This window comes from Hyla sarda, chromosome 6 (genome assembly GCF_029499605.1).
Source record: "Hyla sarda isolate aHylSar1 chromosome 6, aHylSar1.hap1, whole genome shotgun sequence".
Taxonomy (NCBI): Eukaryota; Metazoa; Chordata; class Amphibia; order Anura; family Hylidae; genus Hyla; species Hyla sarda.
The window spans coordinates 232,489,462-232,511,125 of NC_079194.1; the positions used below are offsets into that span (position 1 = coordinate 232,489,462).

General features: G+C 43.5%; 1 protein-coding gene across 3 annotated transcripts in view; it reads right to left on the bottom strand.

Moving 5' to 3' along the window:
• The window catches only part of ANO3 (anoctamin 3), a 434,465-nt gene that overhangs the window by 20,204 nt on the left and 392,597 nt on the right, over positions 1-21,664 (bottom strand). For all 3 annotated transcript variants that reach the window (XM_056526698.1, XM_056526699.1, XM_056526701.1), the window contains 3 exons: positions 19,720-19,831; positions 6,995-7,052; positions 3,414-3,511 (listed from right to left, as the gene is read on the bottom strand). In XM_056526698.1, coding sequence (XP_056382673.1) covers positions 3,414-3,511; positions 6,995-7,052; positions 19,720-19,831 — 268 coding nt within the window. The remainder of the gene's footprint in view (positions 1-3,413; positions 3,512-6,994; positions 7,053-19,719; positions 19,832-21,664) is intronic.

The window sequence follows — 21,664 nt, forward strand, 5'->3', positions numbered from 1 at the left end:
TAACCCGCAGTGGCGGGGAGCCGTACAGTACTCAGCCACCATGCGCTTCCGTAACACAATGGCATAACTGGTGCTATAAATTTATTTAACAAAATAACACAGTGCTTTGGGCTGTGTCTGTGAACTGGATAGTTCATGATATTCTCCAGAGGACACCGATTAATCTCAGCAGAAACATGTCGAGAAGAGTAGATATTGCTATGCCCATGATATTTATGTACTGACATGTACTAACTGAGAAGAGGGTACATTGTTATGTCCATAATATTTATGTACTGAGTTTGGTACTCTTTTCAACCATAATGGATATGCATGAGGTTGCTACTGGTGATGCACTGAAAAATAATTCATGAACACCTAAAAAATCCACCTGGTTGATTGTTCAGTCAATATTTAAAGGGTACCTCTCATCAAAAAACTTTTGATATATTATAGATTAATGTAGGCAGAATAACTTTACAATTGCATGTTATTAAAAAATGTGCTTCTTTCTATTTAATTTTCCACTTTGAAGAAATGACCACTAGGGGTCTCCCTACCAGTCCTGGCAGCAAGCATTTCAGACTCATGCTGGAGTCCTAAACACTACGAGCTGCCAGTCTGCTTTGTTCACAAAGGAGAACACTCAGAGCTGCCAGCCTGCTTTGTTCACAGCCTGTTTGGCTGTGAACAAAGCAGGCTGGCAGCTCTGAGTGTTTAGGACTCCAGCATGTGTCAGAAATGCTTGCTGACAGGACTGATCGGAAAAAATACAATAGAAAGAAGCATATTTTTCATTAACATGCTATTGGAAAGTTATTCAACATTCATTAATCTAAAATATATCAAAAGTTTATTTGATGAGAGGTAATCTTTAACGGACTTTATGGAGCTTTTATTTTAAATGGGATATAAGGTTGTCTCACCTGAGCACTTATATTGGTGTAGATTTTAACAATACACATTAAAAGCTAAGTTTTAGGCACTCTCCCCCCTCACTGTACTTTGGTTATTTTACAGTAAAATATTATTTGCTGTTTTTTTGGAGAAATGTTCAAGCTTAAAGGGGTACTCCGCCCCTAGACATCTTATCCCCTATTCAAAGGATAGGGGATAAGCTGTCTGATCACGGGGGTCCTGCTGCTGGGAACCCTGTGATCTCTCCTGCAGCACCCCTTTCATCTAATGCACAAAGTGAGCCGTCTGTGAAGAAATCTGTCGCTTATAATGTATATATGTGCTATGTAGAAATAACTTTTTTCCTCCCTACCTTTAAAAAATCATAATTCTTTCAATTTTGCACCTAAAAATCCATATGATGGCTTATTTTTTGCACCACCAATTCTACTTTGTAATGACATCAGTCATTTTACCCAAAAATCTACGGCGAAATGGAAAAAAAATAATCAATTTTGTAAATTTTGGGGGCTCCCGTTTCTAAACAGTACATTTTTCGGTAAACATGACACCTTCTCGTTATTCTGTAGGTCCATACCATTAAAATGATACCCTACTTATATAGGTTTGATTTTGTTGTACTTCGGAAAAAAATCATAACTACATGCAGGAAAATGTATACGTTTAAAATTGTCATCTTCTGACCCCTATAACTTTTATTTTTCCGCGTATGGGGCGGTATGAGGGCTCATTTTTTGCATCGTGATCTGGAGTTTTTAGCGGTACCATTTTTGGATTGATCAGATTTATTGATCGCTTTTTATTCATTTTGTTCATTTTTATTGGGGGGAGGGGGGCGGTGTAAGGGGGTGTATATGTAGTGTTTTACCATTTATTATGTGTAGTGTAGTGTTTTTAGGGTACATTTAAAGTTAGTTTACAGTTAGTTTCCTGCTAGAAGTTTAGGCTGCGGCTACTCAATATAAACCTGCCCGTGTGAATGTACCCTGTACATTCACATGGGGGGGGGGGAACCTCCAGCTGTTTCAAATCTACAACTCCCAGCATGTACTGACAGACCGTGCATGCTGGGAGTTGTACTTTTGCAACAGCTGGAGGAACACTTGTTGGAAAACCTTCAGTTAGGTTCTGTTACCTAACTCAGTATTTTCCAACCAATGTGTCTCCAGCGCATGCTGTTAGATGTAGTTATGCAACAGCTGGAGGTACGCAACTACAACTCCCAGCATGCCAAGACAGCTGTTTGCTGTTTGGGTATGCTGGTATTTGCAGTTTTGCAACATCTGGAGGGCTACATTTTAGAGACCACTGTATAGTGGTCTCAAACTGTAGCCCTCCAGATGTTGCTAGGCAACTCACCGGCTTCCGTCGGATCCAGGGAGCCGTAGCGCCGTCCTCTTCTGCCGCCAATCACCGCCCGCTGCTGCCGCCGATGGGTATGTGTAATTCGACGACGGTCATCGTCGGTTTCCCCGTTCTGCCCGGTCTATTGTGGGTGGGCAGAACGGGGAAACCGAAAGTTAACCCCCCCGCCCCTGATCTGCTATTGGTCGTCGCTTCTGGAAACCAATAGCAGGGATAGGAGGGGTGGTATCCCTGCCACCTCCCTCCTTTCCCTTCAGGGGTATCGTAGGTATCTTATACAACCCCGATCCCCTTTATTTTCCGGGTCACCGGGTCAATTTGCTGCGATCGCCGACATGGGGGTTCTAATGACGCCCCCGGGCATTTGCACGGGGTGCTTGCTGTTAGATAGCAGCAGTCACTCCGGTCTGGTTCCCCGTCTGGCGCGCGGCGGGGACAGAAATTCCCACAGGCATACAGATACGCCCTTGGTCCTTAAGTACCAGCGACCAAGGGGGTATCCATACGCCCGTGGTCCTTAAGAGGTTAAAAATCTTAATCCTTTCAGTACTTCAGCTGCTGTATGTTATTATCTTTTTGAATTTCTTTTCTGTCTGACCACAGTGCTCTCTGCTGACACCTCTGTCCATATCAGGAACTGTCCAGAGCAGAAACGAATCCCCATTGCCTCTCCTGCTCTGGACAGTTCCTGACATGGACAGAGGTGTCAGTAGAGAAAACTTTGGTCAGACAGAAAAGAACTACACAACTTCCTCTGTAGCATACGGAAGCTGATAAGTACTGGAAGGATTAAGATTTTGTTTAAAAGAAGTAATTTACATATCTGTTTAACTTTCTGGCACCGGTTGATTTAAAATGTTCTTTTTTCCCACTGGAGTACCCCCTTTAAGATAATACATGTGTTACATGTATGCAGGTTGGCAACTATTATTTTGGGACTTGTGGGTAATTTTTTTTTATGTGGGTGCATCTTCTATTCCAACATGTTTTTATAATATTTTTTGAATTAACAAAGTAATACTATGTCTTGAGAAATATTTCTGTCTGTGCTATTTTGGTGTATTACATTGATGTCATGCAAACCATCTTGCTATATTAACAATGGCTGGATACTTTCTGGACAGACCTTGTATACAGTATGTGTTACTTACGGATATCCAAGTTCCATGAAGTTATTCCACATTTGTTTTAAAACCATGATGACTCCCATTTGTAAGCAGAGATCTATGAGACAGCCGCTCGGATGACACTGAATGAAAACAAATGATAGCATAAATACAAACATACAGGACTCGTGTCATACGGATGGGGATTGTGAAGCAATGTTTAGTTTACTGTAAAGGTTTATGATAGTTCCCCGTCTCTTGACAGCTTCTCTCTATATACATAGCCTATCCAGGCTATCAACACCTAATAACTTCGGTTGGTAACACTCTAGTGGAAGGCAAGCAAAGTACAGCATCCAAAGCTTGAGCAAAAGAAGACCAATTTTTTTTATTTTTTTTTTAAATCTTTAGATGCTGGGCCTTGCCTATTACCACAAAAATACAGTCCAAGACAGTCCAAGATTCCAAAAAAGAAATGAATGTAGCACTCTATGGATTATTTGATGCTTTATTAATTTAGTGCAATAAAATACATGCGACTGGGGAGCAGGTACTTAAAAAAAGACAGGAGCAATACCTTACAAAAACAGCTGTTTATTGCATCAGCATGCACTTATTCAGTCCGAAGAAGTGTGAGCTGAAACATGAAATGGCTGTTCCTGTAAGGTGTGGATCCCACTGTCTGTTTGTACCTGTTCCCCTGCTGCATGTATTTTATTGCACTGAATTAATAAAGCATGAAACGATCCATGGATGGGTGAGTGCCACATTCATTTCTTTTTTGGAATCTATAATAGAGGAAGAGAAGCTGAGGTCTGTAATGTATAGGTATAGAGGAAGAAACGCTGAACTCTGTGATGTATAGGTATAGAGGAAGAGAAGCTAAACTCTGTGATGATTAGGTAAAGAGGAAGAAAAGCTGAACTCTGTGATGTATAGGTATAGAGGAAGAGAAGCTGAACTCTGTGGTGTATAGGTATAGAGGAAGAGAAGCTGAACTCTGTGATGATTAGATATAGAGGAAGAGGAGCTGAACTCTGTGATGTATAGGTATAGAGGAAGAGAAGCTGAACTCTGTGATGTATAGGTATAGAGGAAGAAAAGCTGAACTCTGTGATGTATAGGTAAAGAGGAAGAGAAGCTGAACTCTGTGATGTATAGGTATAGAGGAAGAGGAGCTGAACTCTGTGATGTATAGGTATAGAGGAAGAGAAGCTGAACTCTGTGATGTATAGGTATAGAGGAAGAGAAGCTGAACTCTGTGATGTATAGGTATAGAGGAAGAGAAGCTAAACTCTGTGATGATTAGGTATAGAGGAAGAAAAACTGAACTCTGTGATGTATAGGTATAGAGGAAGAGAAGCTGAACTCTGTGGTATATAGGTATAGAGGAAGAGAAGCTGAACTCTGTGATGATTAGGTATAGAGGAGGAGGAGCTGAACTCTGTGATGTATAGGTATAGAGGAAGAGAAGCTGAACTCTGTGATGTATAGATATAGAGGAAGAAAAGCTGAACTCTGTGATGTATAGGTATAGAGGAAGAGAAGCTGAACTCTGTGATGTATAGGTATAGAGGAAGAGGAGCTGAACTCTGTGATGTATAGGTATAGAGGAAGAGAAGCTGAACTCTGTGATGTATAGGTATAGAGGAAGAGAAGCTGAACTCTGTGATGTATAGGTATAGAGGAAGAGAAGCTGAACTCTGTGATTATTAGGTATAGAGTAAGAGGAGCTGAACTCTGTGATGTATAGGTATAGAGGAAGAGAAGATGAACTCTGTGATGTATAGGTATAGAGGAAGAGAAGCTGAACTCTGTGATGTATAGGTATAGAGGAAGAGAAGCTGAAATCTGTGATGATTAGGTATAGAGGAAGAGAAGCATAACTCTGTAATGTATAGGTTTAGAGGGAGAGAAGCTGAACTCTGTAATGTATAGGTATAGAGGAAGAGAAGCTGAGCTCTGTAATGTATAGGTATAGAGGAAGAGAAGCTGAGCTCTGTAATGTATAGGTATAGAGGGAGAGAAGCTGACCTCTGTAATGTATAGGTATAGAGGAAGAGAAGCTGAACTCTGTGATGTATAGGTATAGAGGAAGAGAAGCTGAACTCTGTGATGATTAGGTATAGAGGAAGAGGAGCTGAACTCTGTGATGTATAGGTATAGAGGAAGAGAAGCTGAACTCTGTGATGTGTAGGTTTAGAGGAAGAGAAGCTGAACTCTGTAATGTATAGGTACAGAGGAAGAGAAGCTGAACTCTGTGATGTATAGGTATAGAAGAAGAGAAGCTGAACTCTGTGATGTATAGGTATAGAGGAAGAGAAGCTGAACTCTTTGATGATTAGGTATAGAGGAAGAGAAGCATAACTCTGTAATGTATAGGTTTAGAGGGAGAGAAGCTGAACTCTGTAATGTATAGGTATAGAGGAAGAGAAGCTGAACTCTGTAATGTATCGGTTTAGAGGGAGAGAAGCTGAACTCTGTAATGTATAGGTACAGAGGAAGAGAAGCTGAACTCTGTGATGTATAGGTATAGAGGAAGAGAAGCTGAACTCTGTGATGTATAGGTATAGAGGAAGAGAAGCTGAACTCTTTGATGATTAGGTATAGAGGAAGAGAAGCATAACTCTGTAATGTATAGGTTTAGAGGGAGAGAAGCTGAACTCTGTAATGTATAGGTATAGAGGAAGAGAAGCTGAACTCTGTAATGTATAGGTTTAGAGGGAGAGAAGCTGAACTCTGTAATGTATAGGTATAGAGGAAGAGAAGGTGAACTCTGTAATATATAGGTTTAGAGGGAGAGAAGCTGAACTCTGTAATGTAAAGGTATAGAGGAAGAGAAGCTGAACTCTGTAATGTGTAGGTATAGAGGAAGAGAAGCTGAACTCTTTAATGTATAGGTTTAGAGGGAGAGAAGCTGAACTCTGTAATGTATAGGTATAGAGGAAGAGAAGCTGAGCTCTGTAATGTATAGGTATAGAGGAAGAGAAGCTGAACTCTGTGATGTATAGGTATAGAGGAAGAGAAGCTGAACTCTTTGATGATTAGGTATAGAGGAAGAGAAGCATAACTCTGTAATGTATAGGTATAGAGGAAGAGAAGCTGAACTCTTTAATGTATAGGTTTAGAGGGAGAGAAGCTGAACTCTGTAATGTATAGGTATAGAGGAAGAGAAGCTGAGCTCTGTAATGTATAGGTATAGAGGAAGAGAAGCTGAACTCTGTGATGTATAGGTATAGAGGAAGAGAAGCTGAACTCTTTGATGATTAGGTATAGAGGAAGAGAAGCATAACTCTGTAATGTATAGGTATAGAGGAAGAGAAGCTGAACTCTGTAATGTATAGGTTTAAATGCATTTGGGCAGTGTTTGTAGACATTAGGCTGTCAATCATTGTGTATAGGGCGGAGGGGAGGGGGGGGGGGTAATCAGGACTCTCATTCTCTTTCCTAGTAGTCCTGTCAGGATTTGTTCTGTAATTCACTTAGAAATCCTGCTAAAAAAAATCATAAAAACTTATATAACATTGAGTTCAGCTTCTGTCCTACCATTTGCTGCTGTTAGGTGAGGAGAGATCACCTAAAAGGGTCATTTTAAGGTACACCTCACAAAATAGTCAAGGGCTCACCTCCTCCAGCCTCCATCTTTGGAAAAGTCTGTTATATTTTCCAGGTCTTCCTGCAAACCTGTAACCAAGAAACAGAATGGGGCAATTTTTAATACTACCTAATTCTTAAAATGTGTAAACTTAAATGGACAGATTTTAAATGCACCAAATTTGTCAAAGTAGATCATGCTGTCATTTTAAATTTAGCAAATCTGTTCAGATAAACTATATATGCCAAAATTGCTAAAATTGTGTGTAAAAATAGGTCACACCCATTTTTTTTTTATAAAACATGCCCCTTTGTCAGATGAGGTGCAAAGGTGTCTGATAGTAGTCTAAAACATGATAAATGTGGTGAAAGTCAGGGAAGCCAGTTTCTATTTGGCACAAATTTACCCAGAATTTTGGCGTATTTGAATCATATAGTAAATCAGCCAAAAAAGTATATTAGAATTTCAGTTCATTAAACCTGTTTGTTATGGTACATGTATGTATATTTCTATGATCAAGGAACTCTATTGAAGCAGATGAGGTACCTGGCAGTTGAGGACTTTGGTCAAACAGGTTTTGGATATTTGCCTTCACCTTTTTTTTTTTTTTTTTTAATACAATCTTGTAAGACCGGTTACATGCTTTGAACTCAATGGGAAATCCCCATGTTTTATTTTTGGTCTGAGGATGAAATGCTTGGTAACACAAGGTGATATATCTAGTAAGGCACGTGCACTGTCACACACAGTCACGCCTGCACATATATTGGATATCTACTGTACCTAATGTTGCGTGTACTGATACTGATCAGCTGATAATTATTTTCGTGATCATTGTGAATGCAACTGGACAATGACAGCCGACAGGGCAATCTTGGGTCTGTGGTGGTAAATTTCTGTTGGCTTGATCATAGTAGTCATGATCAATACAAAAGGATAGAAAGGAGAAGGAATGCAATGGTTGTTTAGTAAGTTGGTTGAGGAACTATCTTTCCTAGAAGACTGCGGATGAAACTGAATGCTGTAGCTATGCTATTGCTATGAAGTTCCTGGACAGAATGAGCCCTGCCATAGGGGGACTTGTAGAGACCTCCCCTCTCCAGAGAAACTGGAGTTATAGATGTTGCCCAGTGCTAGAAAAAACATGGTCGTGTCTTCCAGAAACAGCAGTACACATATGCATGAGTTTTAGCTTGCAATGCAGCTAAGCTCCATTTAGGTGAATGGGGCTAAGCTACAATCCCACATATGACTTCATGTGGGGTGCTGCTTCTTGAAGAAAGTAGTCAAGTCTTTTTTTTTATTATTCTGGCTACCTCAAGGGAGAATAGGACCAGAGTCCAGGAAAGGGCATGGAGGAGAAAACAATCCAAGGCCCTTCCTTCCTCAGTGGCAATACCAACATCACGATAAGAAGAGAATTTTTACTTTCTCTAAACTCTCATATTTTAAAGGTGTTAACCAGAAAAGAAAACAGATCTAAGATCTACCGTATATTGAATCCATCATATATGCTCATTTAATAGGTCGATCAAACTGGACAACCTGTATCTCAGCATATGGACATCAGAGGGGAGAGGACTCTTCTTTCAACTAGAGTAGACATTTATGCCAAAACCTACTGCAAGTGTGGCCTATCATCAGGGCAGGTTTTAGACTAAGTGTGGCCCTGGGCAAAAATAAAAATGGGGCCCATGGGTCACATGACCAAATATCACCATGTTGAATTGTGCTGCATCTCTGAGGAAGGCCATAACACAAATGCATTATAGGGTCCAAATCTAAGCCAGATTAGGGGAGATTTTGGAAATCCTGTGCAGAGGATCAGTGGTGGAGTTGCCCATAGCAACCGATCAGAGGACTTTTTAACCCCTTAAGGACCCGGGCTTTTTCCGTTTTTTGATTTTCAATTTTTCCTCCTTAACTTTAAAAAATCATAACTCAAAAATCATACCCAAAAATCTACGGTGAAACGGGAAAAAAAATCAATGTGCTACAAAATTGATGAAAAAACACTATTTTGTAAGTTTTGGGGGCTTCCGTTTTTACGTAGTACATTTTTCGGCACAAATGATAACTTATCATTATTCTGTAGGTCCATATGGTTAAAATGATACACTACTTGTATAGGTTTGATTTTGTATCACTTCAGAAAAAAATCTTGAATACATGTGGGAAAATGTATACGTTTAAATTGGTCATCTTCTGACCCCTACAACTTTTTTACTTTTCTGTGTTCAGGCGGCTATGAGGACTCATTTTTTGTGCCGTGATCTGAAGTTTTTAGCGGTACCATATTTGTTCTGATCAGACTTTTTTATCACTTTTTATTCACTTTTTTGTGGTATAAAAATTTATCAAAAATGCGCTATTTTGGAATTTTTATTTTTATTTTTTTGCGCATACGTCATTGAACGTGTGGTTTAAATAAGACATTTCCGCACGCGGCGATACCACATATGTTTATTTTTATTTACACAGTTTTTTTTTTTATTCTTGGAAATGCCGGGTGATTCAAACTTTTATTAGGGGAAGGGATAATTGAAAGGGTTAATGATTTTTTTTACACTTTTCTTATGCAATATTATAGCTCCTATAGGGGGCTATAACATTGCATTAACTGATCTTTTACACTGATTGATCCATCTCCATAGGAATGGATCAATCAGTGTTTTCGTCGATTGAATGCTCAAGCCTGGATCTCAGGCTTGAAGCATTCATTTGGCAATTGGACAGCGCAGGAGAAGGTAAGAAGGCCTCCTCCTGTGCTACAGCTGTTCGAGATGCCGAGATTATACCGCGGCGATCCCGAACAGCTCCCTGAGTTAGCCGGGCACTTTTACTTTCGATTTTAGCCAGGCGACTCAGCTTTGAGCGCGCGGCTAAAGGGTTAATAGCTCATAGGCTGCAGTATACCAGTGATCAGCACGTAAGCTGCAGTATACCAGTGTTCAGCTTGTAGGCTGCAGTATACCAGTGATCAGCTCGTAGGCCGCAGTATACCAGTAATCAGCTCGTAGGCCGCAGTATACCAGTGATCAGCTAGTAGGCTACAGTATACCAGTGATCAGCTCGTAGGCTGCAGTATACCAGTGATCAGCTTGTAGGCTTCAGTATACCAGTGATCAGCTCGTAGTCTGCAATATACCAGTGATCAGCTCATAGTTCGCAGTATACCAGTGATCAGCTCGTAGGCCGCAGGATACCAGTAATCAGCTCGTAGGCTGCAGTATACCAGTGATCAACTCGTAGGTTACAGTATACCAGTGATAAGCTCGTAGGCCGCAGTATACCAGTGATCAGCTCGTAGGTCGCAGTATACCAGTGATCAGCTCATAAGCTCCAGTATACCAGTGATCAGCTTGTAGGCTGCAGTATACCAGTGATCAGCTCGTAGTCTGCAATATACCAGTGATCAGCTCGTAGGTCGCAGTATACCAGTGATCAGCTTGTAGGCTGCAGTATACCAGTGATCAGCTTGTAGGCAGCAGTATACCAGAAATGAGCTAATAATCTGCAGTATACCAGTGATCAGCTCATAGGCTGCAGTATACCAGTGATCAGCTCGTAGTCTGCAATATACCAGTGATCAGCTCATAGTTCGCAGTATACCAGTGATCAGCTCGTAGGCCGCAGTATACCAGTAATCAGCTCGTAGGCTGCAGTATACCAGTGATCAACTCGTAGGTTACAGTATACCAGTGATAAGCTCGTAGGCGCAGTATACCAGTGATCAGCTCGTAGGTCGCAGTATACCAGTGATCAGCTCGTAAGCTCCAGTATACCAGTGATCAGCTTGTAGGCTGCAGTATACCAGTGATCAGCTCGTAGTCTGCAATATACCAGTGATCAGCTCGTAGGTCGCAGTATACCAGTGATCAGCTTGTAGGCTGCAGTATACCAGTGATCAGCTTGTAGGCAGCAGTATACCAGAAATGAGCTAATAATCTGCAGTATACCAGTGATCAGCTCATAGGCTGCAGTATACCAGTGATCAGCTAGTAGGCTGCAGCATACCAGTGATCAGCTCGTAGGCTGCAGTATGTCATTGATCAGCTCCTAGGCTGCAGTATACCAGAGATCAGCTTGTAGGCTGCAGTATACCAGTGATCACCTAGTAGGCTGCTGTATACCAGTGATCAGCTCATAGGCCTCAGTATACCAGTAATCAGCTCGTAGGCTGCAGTATACCAGTGATCAGCTCATAGGCCGCAGTATACCAGTGATCAGCTCATAGGCCACAGTATACCAGTGATCAGCTCGTAGGCCTTAGTATACCAGTAATAAGCTCATAGGCCGCAGTATACCAGTAATCAGCTCGTAGGCCTCAGTATACCACTGATCAGCTCGTAGGCTGCAGTATACCAGTGATCAGCTCATAGGCCGCAATATACCAGTGATCAGCTCATAGGCCGCAGTATACCAGTGATCAGCTCATAGGCCGCAGTATACCAGTGATCAGCTCATAGGCTACAGTATACCAGTGATCAGCTCGTAGGCCGCAGTATACTAGTGATCAGCTCGTAGGTCGCAGTATACCAGTGATCAGCTCTTAGGCTGCAGTGTACCAGTGATCAGCTCGTAGGCTGCAGTATACCAGTGATTAACTCGTAGGAAGCAGTATACCAGTGGTCAGCTTGTAGACCGCAGTATACCAGTGATCAGCTCGTAAGCTGCAGTATACCAGTGTTCAGCTTGTAGGCTGCAGTATACCAGTGATCAGCTCGTAGGCCGCAGTATACCAGTAATCAGCTCGTAGGCCGCAGTATACCAGTGATCAGCTAGTAGGCTACAGTATACCAGTGATCAGCTCATAGGCCGCAGTATACCAGTGATCAGCTCGTAGGTCGCAGTATACCAGTGATCAGCTCGTAGGCTGCAGTATACCAGAGATCAGTTTGTAGGCTGCAGTATACCAGTGATCAGCTTGCAGGCCGCAGTATACCACTGATCAGCTCGTAGGCTGCAGTATACCAGTGATCAGCTCATAGGTCACAGTATACCAGTGATCAGCTCGTAGGTCGCAGTATACCATTAATCAGCTTTTAGGCCGCAGTATACCAGTGATCAACTCGTAGGTTACAGTATACCAGTGATCAGCTCGTAGGCCGCAGTATACCAGTGATCAGCTCGTAGGACGTAGTATACCAGTGATCAGCTCGTAAGCTGCAGTATACCAGTGATCAGCTTGTAGGCTGCAGTATACCAGTGACCAGCTTGTAGGCAGCAGTATACCAGAAATCAGCTCATAGGCTGCAGTATACCAGTGATCAGCTCATAATCTGCAGTATACCAGTGATCAGCTAGTAGGCTGCAGCATACCAGTGATCAGCTCATAGGCTGCAGTATATCAATGAGCAGCTCGTAGGCTGCAGCATATCAGTGACCAGCTCCTATGCTGCAGTATACCAGTGTTCAGCTTGTAGGCTGCAGTATACCAGTGATCAGCTCGTAGGCCGCAGTATACCAGTAATCAGCTCGTAGGCCGCAGTATACCAGTGATCAGCTAGTAGGCTACAGTATACCAGTGATCAGCTCATAGGCTGCAGTATACCAGTGATCAGCTCGTAGGCTGCAGTATATCAGTGATCAGCTCGTAGGCTGCAGTATATCACTGATCAGCTTGTAGGCCGCAGTATATCAGAGATCAGCTTATAGGCCGCAGTATACCAATGATCAGCTAGTAGGCAGCAGTATACCAGTGATCAGCTCATAGGCCACAGTATGCCAGTGATCAGCTCGTAGGCTGCAGTATACCAGTGATCCGCTCGTAGGCAGCAGTCTGCCAGAAATCAGCTCATAGGCTGCAGTATACCAGTGAACAGCTCATAGGCTGCAGTATACCAATTATAAGCTAGTAGGCTGCAGTATACCACTGATCTGCTCGTAGGCCGCAGTATACCAGTGATCAGCTCATAGGCCGCAGTATACCAGTGATCATCTCGTAGGCTGCAGTATACCAGTGATCAGCTCGTGGGGAGCAGTATACCAGAAATCAGCTCATAGGCTGCAGTATACCAGTGATCAGCTAATAGGCTGCAGTATACCAGTGATCAGCTCGTAGGCTGCAGTATATCAGCGATCAGCTCATAGGCTGCAGTATACCACTGATCAGCTTGTAGGCCGCAGTATACCAGTGATCAGCTCATAGGCTGCAGTATATCAGCGAACAGCTCATAGGCTGCAGTATACCACTGATCAGCTTGTAGGCCGCAGTATACCAGTGATCAGCTCGTAGGCAGCAGTATACCAGAAATCAGCTCATAGGCTGCAGTATACCACTGATCAGCTTGTAGGCCGCAGTATACCAGTGATCAGCTCATAGGCTGCAGTATACCAGTGATCAGCTAGTAGGCTGCAGTATACCAGTGATCAGCTCGTAGGCTGCAGTATATCAGCGATCAGCTCATAGGCTGCAGTAGACCACTGATCAGCTTGTAGGCCGCAGTATACCAGTGATCAGCTCATAGGCTGCAGTATATCAGCGAACAGCTCATAGGCTGCAGTATACCACTGATCAGCTTGTAGGCCGCAGTATACCAGTGATCAGCTCATAGGCTGCAGTATACCAGTGATCAGCTTGTAGGCCGCAGAATACCAGTGATCATCTCATAGGCTGCAGTATACCAGTGATCAGCTCGTAGGCAGCAGTATACCAGAAATCAGCTCATAGGCTGCAGTATACCACTGATCAGCTTGTAGGCCGCAGTATACCAGTGATCAGCTCATAGGCTGCAGTATACCAGTGATCAGCTAGTAGGCTGCAGTATACCAGTGATCAGCTCGTAGGCTGCAGTATATCAGCGATCAGCTCATAGGCTGCAGTATACCACTGATCAGCTTGTAGGCCGCAGTATACCAGTGATCAGCTCATAGGCTGCAGTATATCAGCGAACAGCTCATAGGCTGCAGTATACCACTGATCAGCTTGTAGGCCGCAGTATACCAGTCATCAGCTCATAGGCTGCAGTATACCAGTGATCAGCTCATAGGCCGCAGAATACCAGTGATCATCTCGTAGGCTGCAGTATACATGAAATCAGCTCATAGGCTGTAGTATACCAGTGATCAGCTCATAGGCTGCAGTATACCAGTGATCAGCTCGTAGGCTGCAGTATATCAGCGATCAGCTCATAGGCTGCAGTATACCACTGATCAGCTTGTAGGCCGCAGTATACCAGTGATCAGCTCATAGGCTACAGTATATCAATAATCAGCTCGTAGGCTGCAGTATACCAGTGATCAGCTCGTAGGCCGCAGTATACCAGTGATCAGCTCATAGGCTACAGTATATCAATAATCAGCTCGTAGGCCGCAGTATACCAGTGATCAGCTCATAGGCTACAGTATATCAATGATCAGCTCGTAGGCTGCAGTATACCACTGATCAGCTCCTAGGCTGTGCTGATGGTTATTGACTTATTGTTATGCGACAGTTGCACTTTAACCATTAAAATAAATCAGACCCTAAAACACTCCTGTATTGTGGCCATGTTAGAGCAGCTCTCACCTGATCAGAAGCAGTCACAGCATACAGAACTATTAAATCCAGTGACCACAATCTTCTCTGATTGTATATTTCTCTTCTCCATCCATCCCAGGCAAATATGATGATGTCTCCTGATGACTGAAGACTATACCAAGACATATGTGGCCCCTTCTGCAGTCTACTTAAATGTTATGTTTATAAGTCCCAAAGAGAACAAATGGAGCTGCAGGTGATCATGTACTGCTGCTCCATTCATTTGGGTGACAAGGGACCTTTCTTCTCATGATCGGTGGTGGTCCCAGGGGTCAGGTCTCACCGATCAGATATTCTGTGTATTGGGGATGACCTTTGGTGTACAGACCCCAGACTGAACCAAATGACCCTCCCCCTTCACACATTGCTTCCCAGGGCCCTCTCTAATATATACGTTTCTGTATGTCCCCTATCTCACATATACTGCTCCGTATGACCCCATATTTCACATATATACTACTCCCTATGACCCCCTATCACATATATACTGCTCCCTTTGACCCCCTATCATATATATACAGCCCCCTATGACCCCTTATAACATATATACTGCTCCCTATTCCTCCATATCATATATATATATATATACTGCTCCCTATGACTTATCACATATATACTGCTCCCTAGGACCCCCTATCACATATATACTGCTCCCTATGACCTCCTATCACATATATACTGCTCCATATGACCCCTATGACATATATTCTGTTCCCTATGACCCCCTATCACATATATACTGCTCCCTATGACCTCCTATCACATATATACTGTTCCCTATGACCCCCTATCACATATATTCTGCTCTCTATGACCTCCTATCACATATATACTGTATATGCTGGCGTATAAGACGACTGGGCATATAAGACAACCCCCAACTTTTACAGTTAAAATATAGAGCTTGGGATATACTTGCCGTATAAGACTACCCCTCCTATCGCGATGTACAGTACAACCATAGAGAGGTGGAGAAGCGCAGAAGGACAGAATAAAGACCGCAGGAGAACCAGAGGAGGACGTGCGGCGGCCGGGGAATGGTTAGTGACCTGCAGACATCCTTATGTTCTGAAAAGATGTTTCGGGACACAGGGATGTCCGGCATAGGAATACTTATGATTATCTGCCCGCCCGGCTCCTGTGTGTGGCTACAGGCGGGGGCCGGCCAGAGCATGTAAAAACTAATTCATGTATACTAAAAACCAGGGTGCCTCCAGCTGTTGTGAAACTACAACTACCAGCAAGCCCGGACAGCCTTTGTCGGTCCGGGCATGCTGGGAGTTTTAGTCTTATATGCCGGGATATACAGTATTGTTCTCCATAACCCCCATCACATATATAGTGCTCCCTATGACCCCCTATCACATATATACTGCTCCCTATGACCTCCTAGTACATATATTCTGCTCTCCATTACCCTCTATCACATATATACTGCTCCTATGACCCACTATCACATAGATACTGTTCTCCATGACCCCCTATCACATATATACTGCTCCTATGACCCTCTGTCACATATATACTGCTCCTATGACCTCCTATCACATATATACTGTTCTCCATGACCCCCTATCACATATATACTGCTCCCTATGACCCACTATCAAATATATGCTGCTCCCTATGTCCTCCTATAACATATATACTGCTCTCTATGACCCCTATGACATATATTCTGTTCCCTATGACCCCCTATCACATATATACTGCTCCCTATGACCTCCTATCACATATATACTGTTCCCTATGACCCCCTATCACATATATTCTGCTCCCTATGACCTCCTATCACATATATACTGTATATGCCGGCGTATAAGACGACTGGGCATATAAGACAACCCCCAACTTTTACAGTTAAAATATAGAGCTTGGGATATACTTGCCGTATAAGACTACCCCTCCTATCGCGATGTACAGTACCTTGTAGTTCCCCCAATATTAAGTAGGCAGTATAGTTCCCCCCACATTAGGTAGGCAGCATGTTCCCCCACAATAGTAGGCAGCTCCCCCACATTAGGTCAGCAGCTCCCACACATTAGGTCAGCAGCTCCCCCACATTAAGTCAGCAGCTCCCCACATTAGGTCAGCAGCTCCCCCACATTAAGTCAGCAGCTCCCCACATTAGGTCGGCAGTTCCCCCACAATAGTAGGCAGCTCCCCCACATTAGGTCGGCAGCTCCCCCCCCCCCCCCCCCCCACAATAGTTGGCAGCTCCCCCCACAATAGTAGGCAGCTCCCCCCCACAATAGTCAGCAGCTCCCACCACAATAGTAGACAGCCCCCCCCCCCACAATAGTCGGCAGCTCCCCCCACAATAGTAGGCAGCTCCCCCCCCACAATATTCGGCAGCTCCCCCCACAATAGTAGGCAGCTCCCCCCCACAATAGTAGGCAGCTCCCCCCCACAATCGTAGGCATCTCCCCTCCCCCAAAATAGTAGGCAGTTCCCCCACAATAGTAGGCAGCTCCGTCCCCCACAATAGTAGACAGCTCCCTCCCCCACAATAGTAGGCAGCTCCCCCCACATTAGTAGGCAGATCCCTCCCCCACAATAGTAGGCAGCTCCCTCCCCCACAATAGTAGGCAGCTCCCCCCACAGACATACAATTTCTAGCCATATAGAGTGTATGTCTGTGTACTGCCCCCCACAGTGTTCCGGTCACCGCTCCTCCAGCCCGGGGTCACAATCTACTGCTATGGCCTATGGACCATAGCAGCAGTCCCGGGACCGGAGGAGTGGTGATTGGAACACTGTAGATGACGCGCCGCCGGTCACTCACCAGGCCCCGGCCGGCCCTCGTCCTCCTGCGGTCCTCCTGTGCCTCTATGGTTGTACGCACGGGACGTCACTGACGTCCCGTGCGTACAACCATAGAGAGGTGGAGAAGCGCAGAAGGACAGAAGGAAGACCGCAGGAGGACCAGAGGAGGATGAGCGGCGGCCGGGGAATGGTCAGTGACCTGCAGACATCCTTATGTTCTGAAAAGATGTTTCGGGACACAGGGATGTCCGGGATAGGAATACTTATGATTATCTGCCCGCCCGGCTCCTGTGTGTGGCTACAGGCGGGGGCCGGCCAGAGCATGTAAAAACTAATTCATGTATACTAAAAACCAGGGTGCCTCCAGCTGTTGTGAAACTACAACTACCAGCAAGCCCGGACAGCCTTTGTCCGTCCGGGCATGCTGGGAGTTTTAGTCTTATATGCCGGGATATACAGTATTGTTCTCCATAACCCCCATCACATATATAGTGCTCCCTATGACCCCTATCACATATATACTGCTCCCTATGACCTCCTAGTACATATATTCTGCTCTCCATTACCCTCTATCACATATATACTGCTCCTATGACCCACTATCACATAGATACTGTTCTCCATGACCCCCTATCACATATATACTGCTCCTATGACCCTCTGTCATATATATACTGCTCCTATGACCTCCTATCACATATATACTGTTCTCCATGACCCCCTATCACATATATACTGCTCTCTATGACCCCCTATCACATATATACTTCTCCCTATGTCCTCCTATAACATATATACTGCCCACTATGACCCATATCACATAAATATACTGCTCCCTATGACCCCCTATCACATATATACTGCCCACTATGACCCATATCACATAAATATACTGCTCCCTATGACCCCCTATCACATATATACTGCCCACTATGACCCCCTATCACATAAATATAAAGCTCCCTATGACCCCCTATCACATATACTGCCCACTATGAACCCCTATCACATATATACTGCTCCTTATGACCCCTTTTCACATATACACTGCTCTCTATGACCCCCTATCACATATATACTGCTCCCTGTGACCTCCTAGTACATATATACTGCTCTCCATGACCCCCTATCACATATATACTGCTCCCTATAACCTCCTATCACATATATACTGTTCTCCATGACCCCCTGTCACATATATACTGCTCCCTATGACCCCTGATCACATATATACTGCTCCCTATGACCCACTTTCACATATATACTGCTCCCTATGTCCTCCTATCACATATATACTGCTCCCTATGACCCCCTATCACAGATATACTGCTCCCTATGACCCCCTATCACATATATACTGCTCCCTATGACCCCCTATCACATATATACTGCTCCCTATGACCCCCTATCACAGATATACTGCTCCCTATGACCCCCTATCACATATATACTGCTCCCTATGACCCCCTATCACATATATACTGCTCCCTATGACCCACTATCACATATATATACTGCTCCCTATGTCCTCCTATCACATATATACTGCTCTCTATGACCCCCTATCACAGATATACTGCTCCCTATGACCCCCATCACATAAATATACTGCTCCCTATGACCCCCTATCACATATATACTGCCCACTATGACCCCCATCACATAAATATACTGCTCCCTATGACCCCCTATCACATATATACTGCCCACTATGACCCCCTATCACATAAATATACTGCTCCCTATGACCTTCTATAACATATATACTGCTCCTTATGGCCCCCTTCTCCCATTATACACTTCTTCCTATGCTCCCCATAAGCTGCTACCTATACCCCCATATATTGCTAACTTTACCCCTATATACAGTTTATATGCCCCTCATCACATGTACTGATCTCCCCACCTTCCTCACAGCCCCCTCCCCCCATGCTTTTCCCTATTACCTCCTCGTCCTCTTTATACACTGTATGGTAAAGGCCCTGCAATGACATCATCAGGAAGGGCTTTTACCTTACAGTGTGAGTGTCTATTCTGCTCTGTGGGCCACTCTCACATTACTGTAGTCTGCCACAATTTGCATAAAATCGCGGAATTTTTGCAGCGATTTTACCGCAATTTTGCACAAATCGTGGCAAAATGCAGTAATGTTCCTCTAGAGTTCAGGGGGCCCTTTTGGACATGGGGCCTCTGGGCAATTGCCCAGGTTGCCTCCCCCAAAAACCGGCCCTGCCTATCATAACTCTGTGGCCTATCATCCCTGGCAATATCCATGGGCAAATGGAGATTTAATTAACAGGAGCCATCTGCCGACCATCAAGCCAGCTGATTTTTAGATGGATTTGTGCATTTGGTATGACTTATTAAAGGAGTTTTCCTAATGAGTCATTAATCTAATGAGCAGTAATATGAGTTTCCCCTTTACATCAATGGTCTCGTCTAACGTAAATATCTTATCTCACTCTTACCTGCCAAGGAAGAAGGCAATGTAAAATATGGAGCTGTTTAAGTTGACAAACTGGAAGAGGAACATTTTCAAAGCAAAACTATTTTCCCACTCAGATTCTGTTCTTGGATGCTCTGAAAAGTGAACACAAGAATACATTGTTGGAATCATTGTACTGCAGTTCTTGTCTGCCCTGGGCACAATTCTTGATACTTCCTCTCATTACCTTTGCCTGCCTTTCTTCATTTACATTAATGTGGATTTTCTTAAAAGAAAATTAGTGAAGAATATACTGAAGTATCAGTCATTAAAGGAGTACACCAGTGGAAAACAAATCAACAGGTGAAAGAAAGTCAAACAGATTTGCAAATTATTCAAACAAAGAGTGTAATGTCCGGCACTGCTGCTGATATTCTTACGTATTTGGACTAAGGGACGTGTTGGAGTGTTCCCCGAAGTGTTGGTGGTGCTCTGACTGTGAGTAGCAAATCACATATCTTGAAGTAGAGAGAAGTAGTAGAAAAAGTCGGCAGACTCACCAATGACTTCTTTTCCAGGGTAATTTCTTTATTTCATACTCACATATAAAAGATGGATACAAAAGGTGGGAGAGGGATCACAGTGGGGGGTATTCACTGTCTGGCGACAGACTCTGTTTCGCTCGGTGCTCGAGCTTCTTCTGGCCTGAAGAAGCTCGAGCACCGAGCGAAACAGAGTCTGTCGCCAGACAGTGAATACCCCCCACTGTGATCCCTCTCCCACCTTTTGTATCCATCTTTTATATGTGAGTATGAAATAAAGAAATTACCCTGGAAAAGAAGTCATTGGTGAGTCTGCCGACTTTTTCTACTACTTCTCTCTACTTCAAGATTTGCAAATTACTTCTATTAAAAAATCTTAATCATTCCAGTGCTTATCAGCTACTGGATGCTCCAGAGGAAGTTGTGTAGTTCTTTCCAGTCTAACCACAGTGCTCTCTACAGCCACCTTTGTTTGTGTCAGGAACTGTCCAGAGCATGAGAGGTTTGCTATGGGGTTTTGCTCCTACTCTGGACAGTTCCTGACATGGACAGAGGTGCCAGCAGAGAGCACTGTGGTCAGACTAGAAAGAACTACACAACTTCCTCTGTAGTATACAGCAGCTGATTAGTACTGGAAGGATTACGATTTTTAAAAAGAAGTAATTTAGAAATCTGTTTAACTTTCGAGCACCAGTTGATTTGAAGAAAAAAAAAAGAAAAGGTTTTTCACCGGTGTACCCCTTGAAAAGTATGGATCAATGAACACAAGTTTGAACACAAGTTTAATTATGAGCCAATAAACCTCTAACAAAGTTTCAAGAAAAGAGTAAATTAGTCCTAAATGTAAGCTTAAACCATGTCCAATGGTCTAGACCAGTGTTTGCCAAACAGAATGCCTCCAGCAGTAAATGGCATGCTGGGAGGTGTAGTTTTGCAACAGCTGGGGGCACCCTGGTTGGGAAACACTGACCTAGACGGGAATAGCTATGTACTAATGTTCAGCTCTAGGCATTGTATACCCTTGATAAAGACTTTTTGAAAAATAAATAAAAGACAGACATTGTTTGGTTAGCCTTGGGTTTAAATTATACAATAATGTTCAATTGTTCTTCAATGACATCACGCACAACATCCCTATATTAATATACAACTATTTTCTTTTGTGGCACAGTTGTCTTTTTCCTCCTTGAGCACAAGGCTCCGAGTAAAACTATAACATTCACATCTCACCAGTGGGATGAGAGTTTTAGGAGCTCAAAAATAAGACAAAATGTTCTGGAGCCTGGGGGATCAATGTAAAGACCAGAAGGCATTGAGAATACATGTAAAAGGCAAGCTTGATTTGCCTTTATATTTTAACAAACAGAATAATCAACATACTCGTGGATGCTATTGTTTGTGAGGAGTCTTGAGAGCAATGCTTCCTGGGAATTGTATGCTAAATAG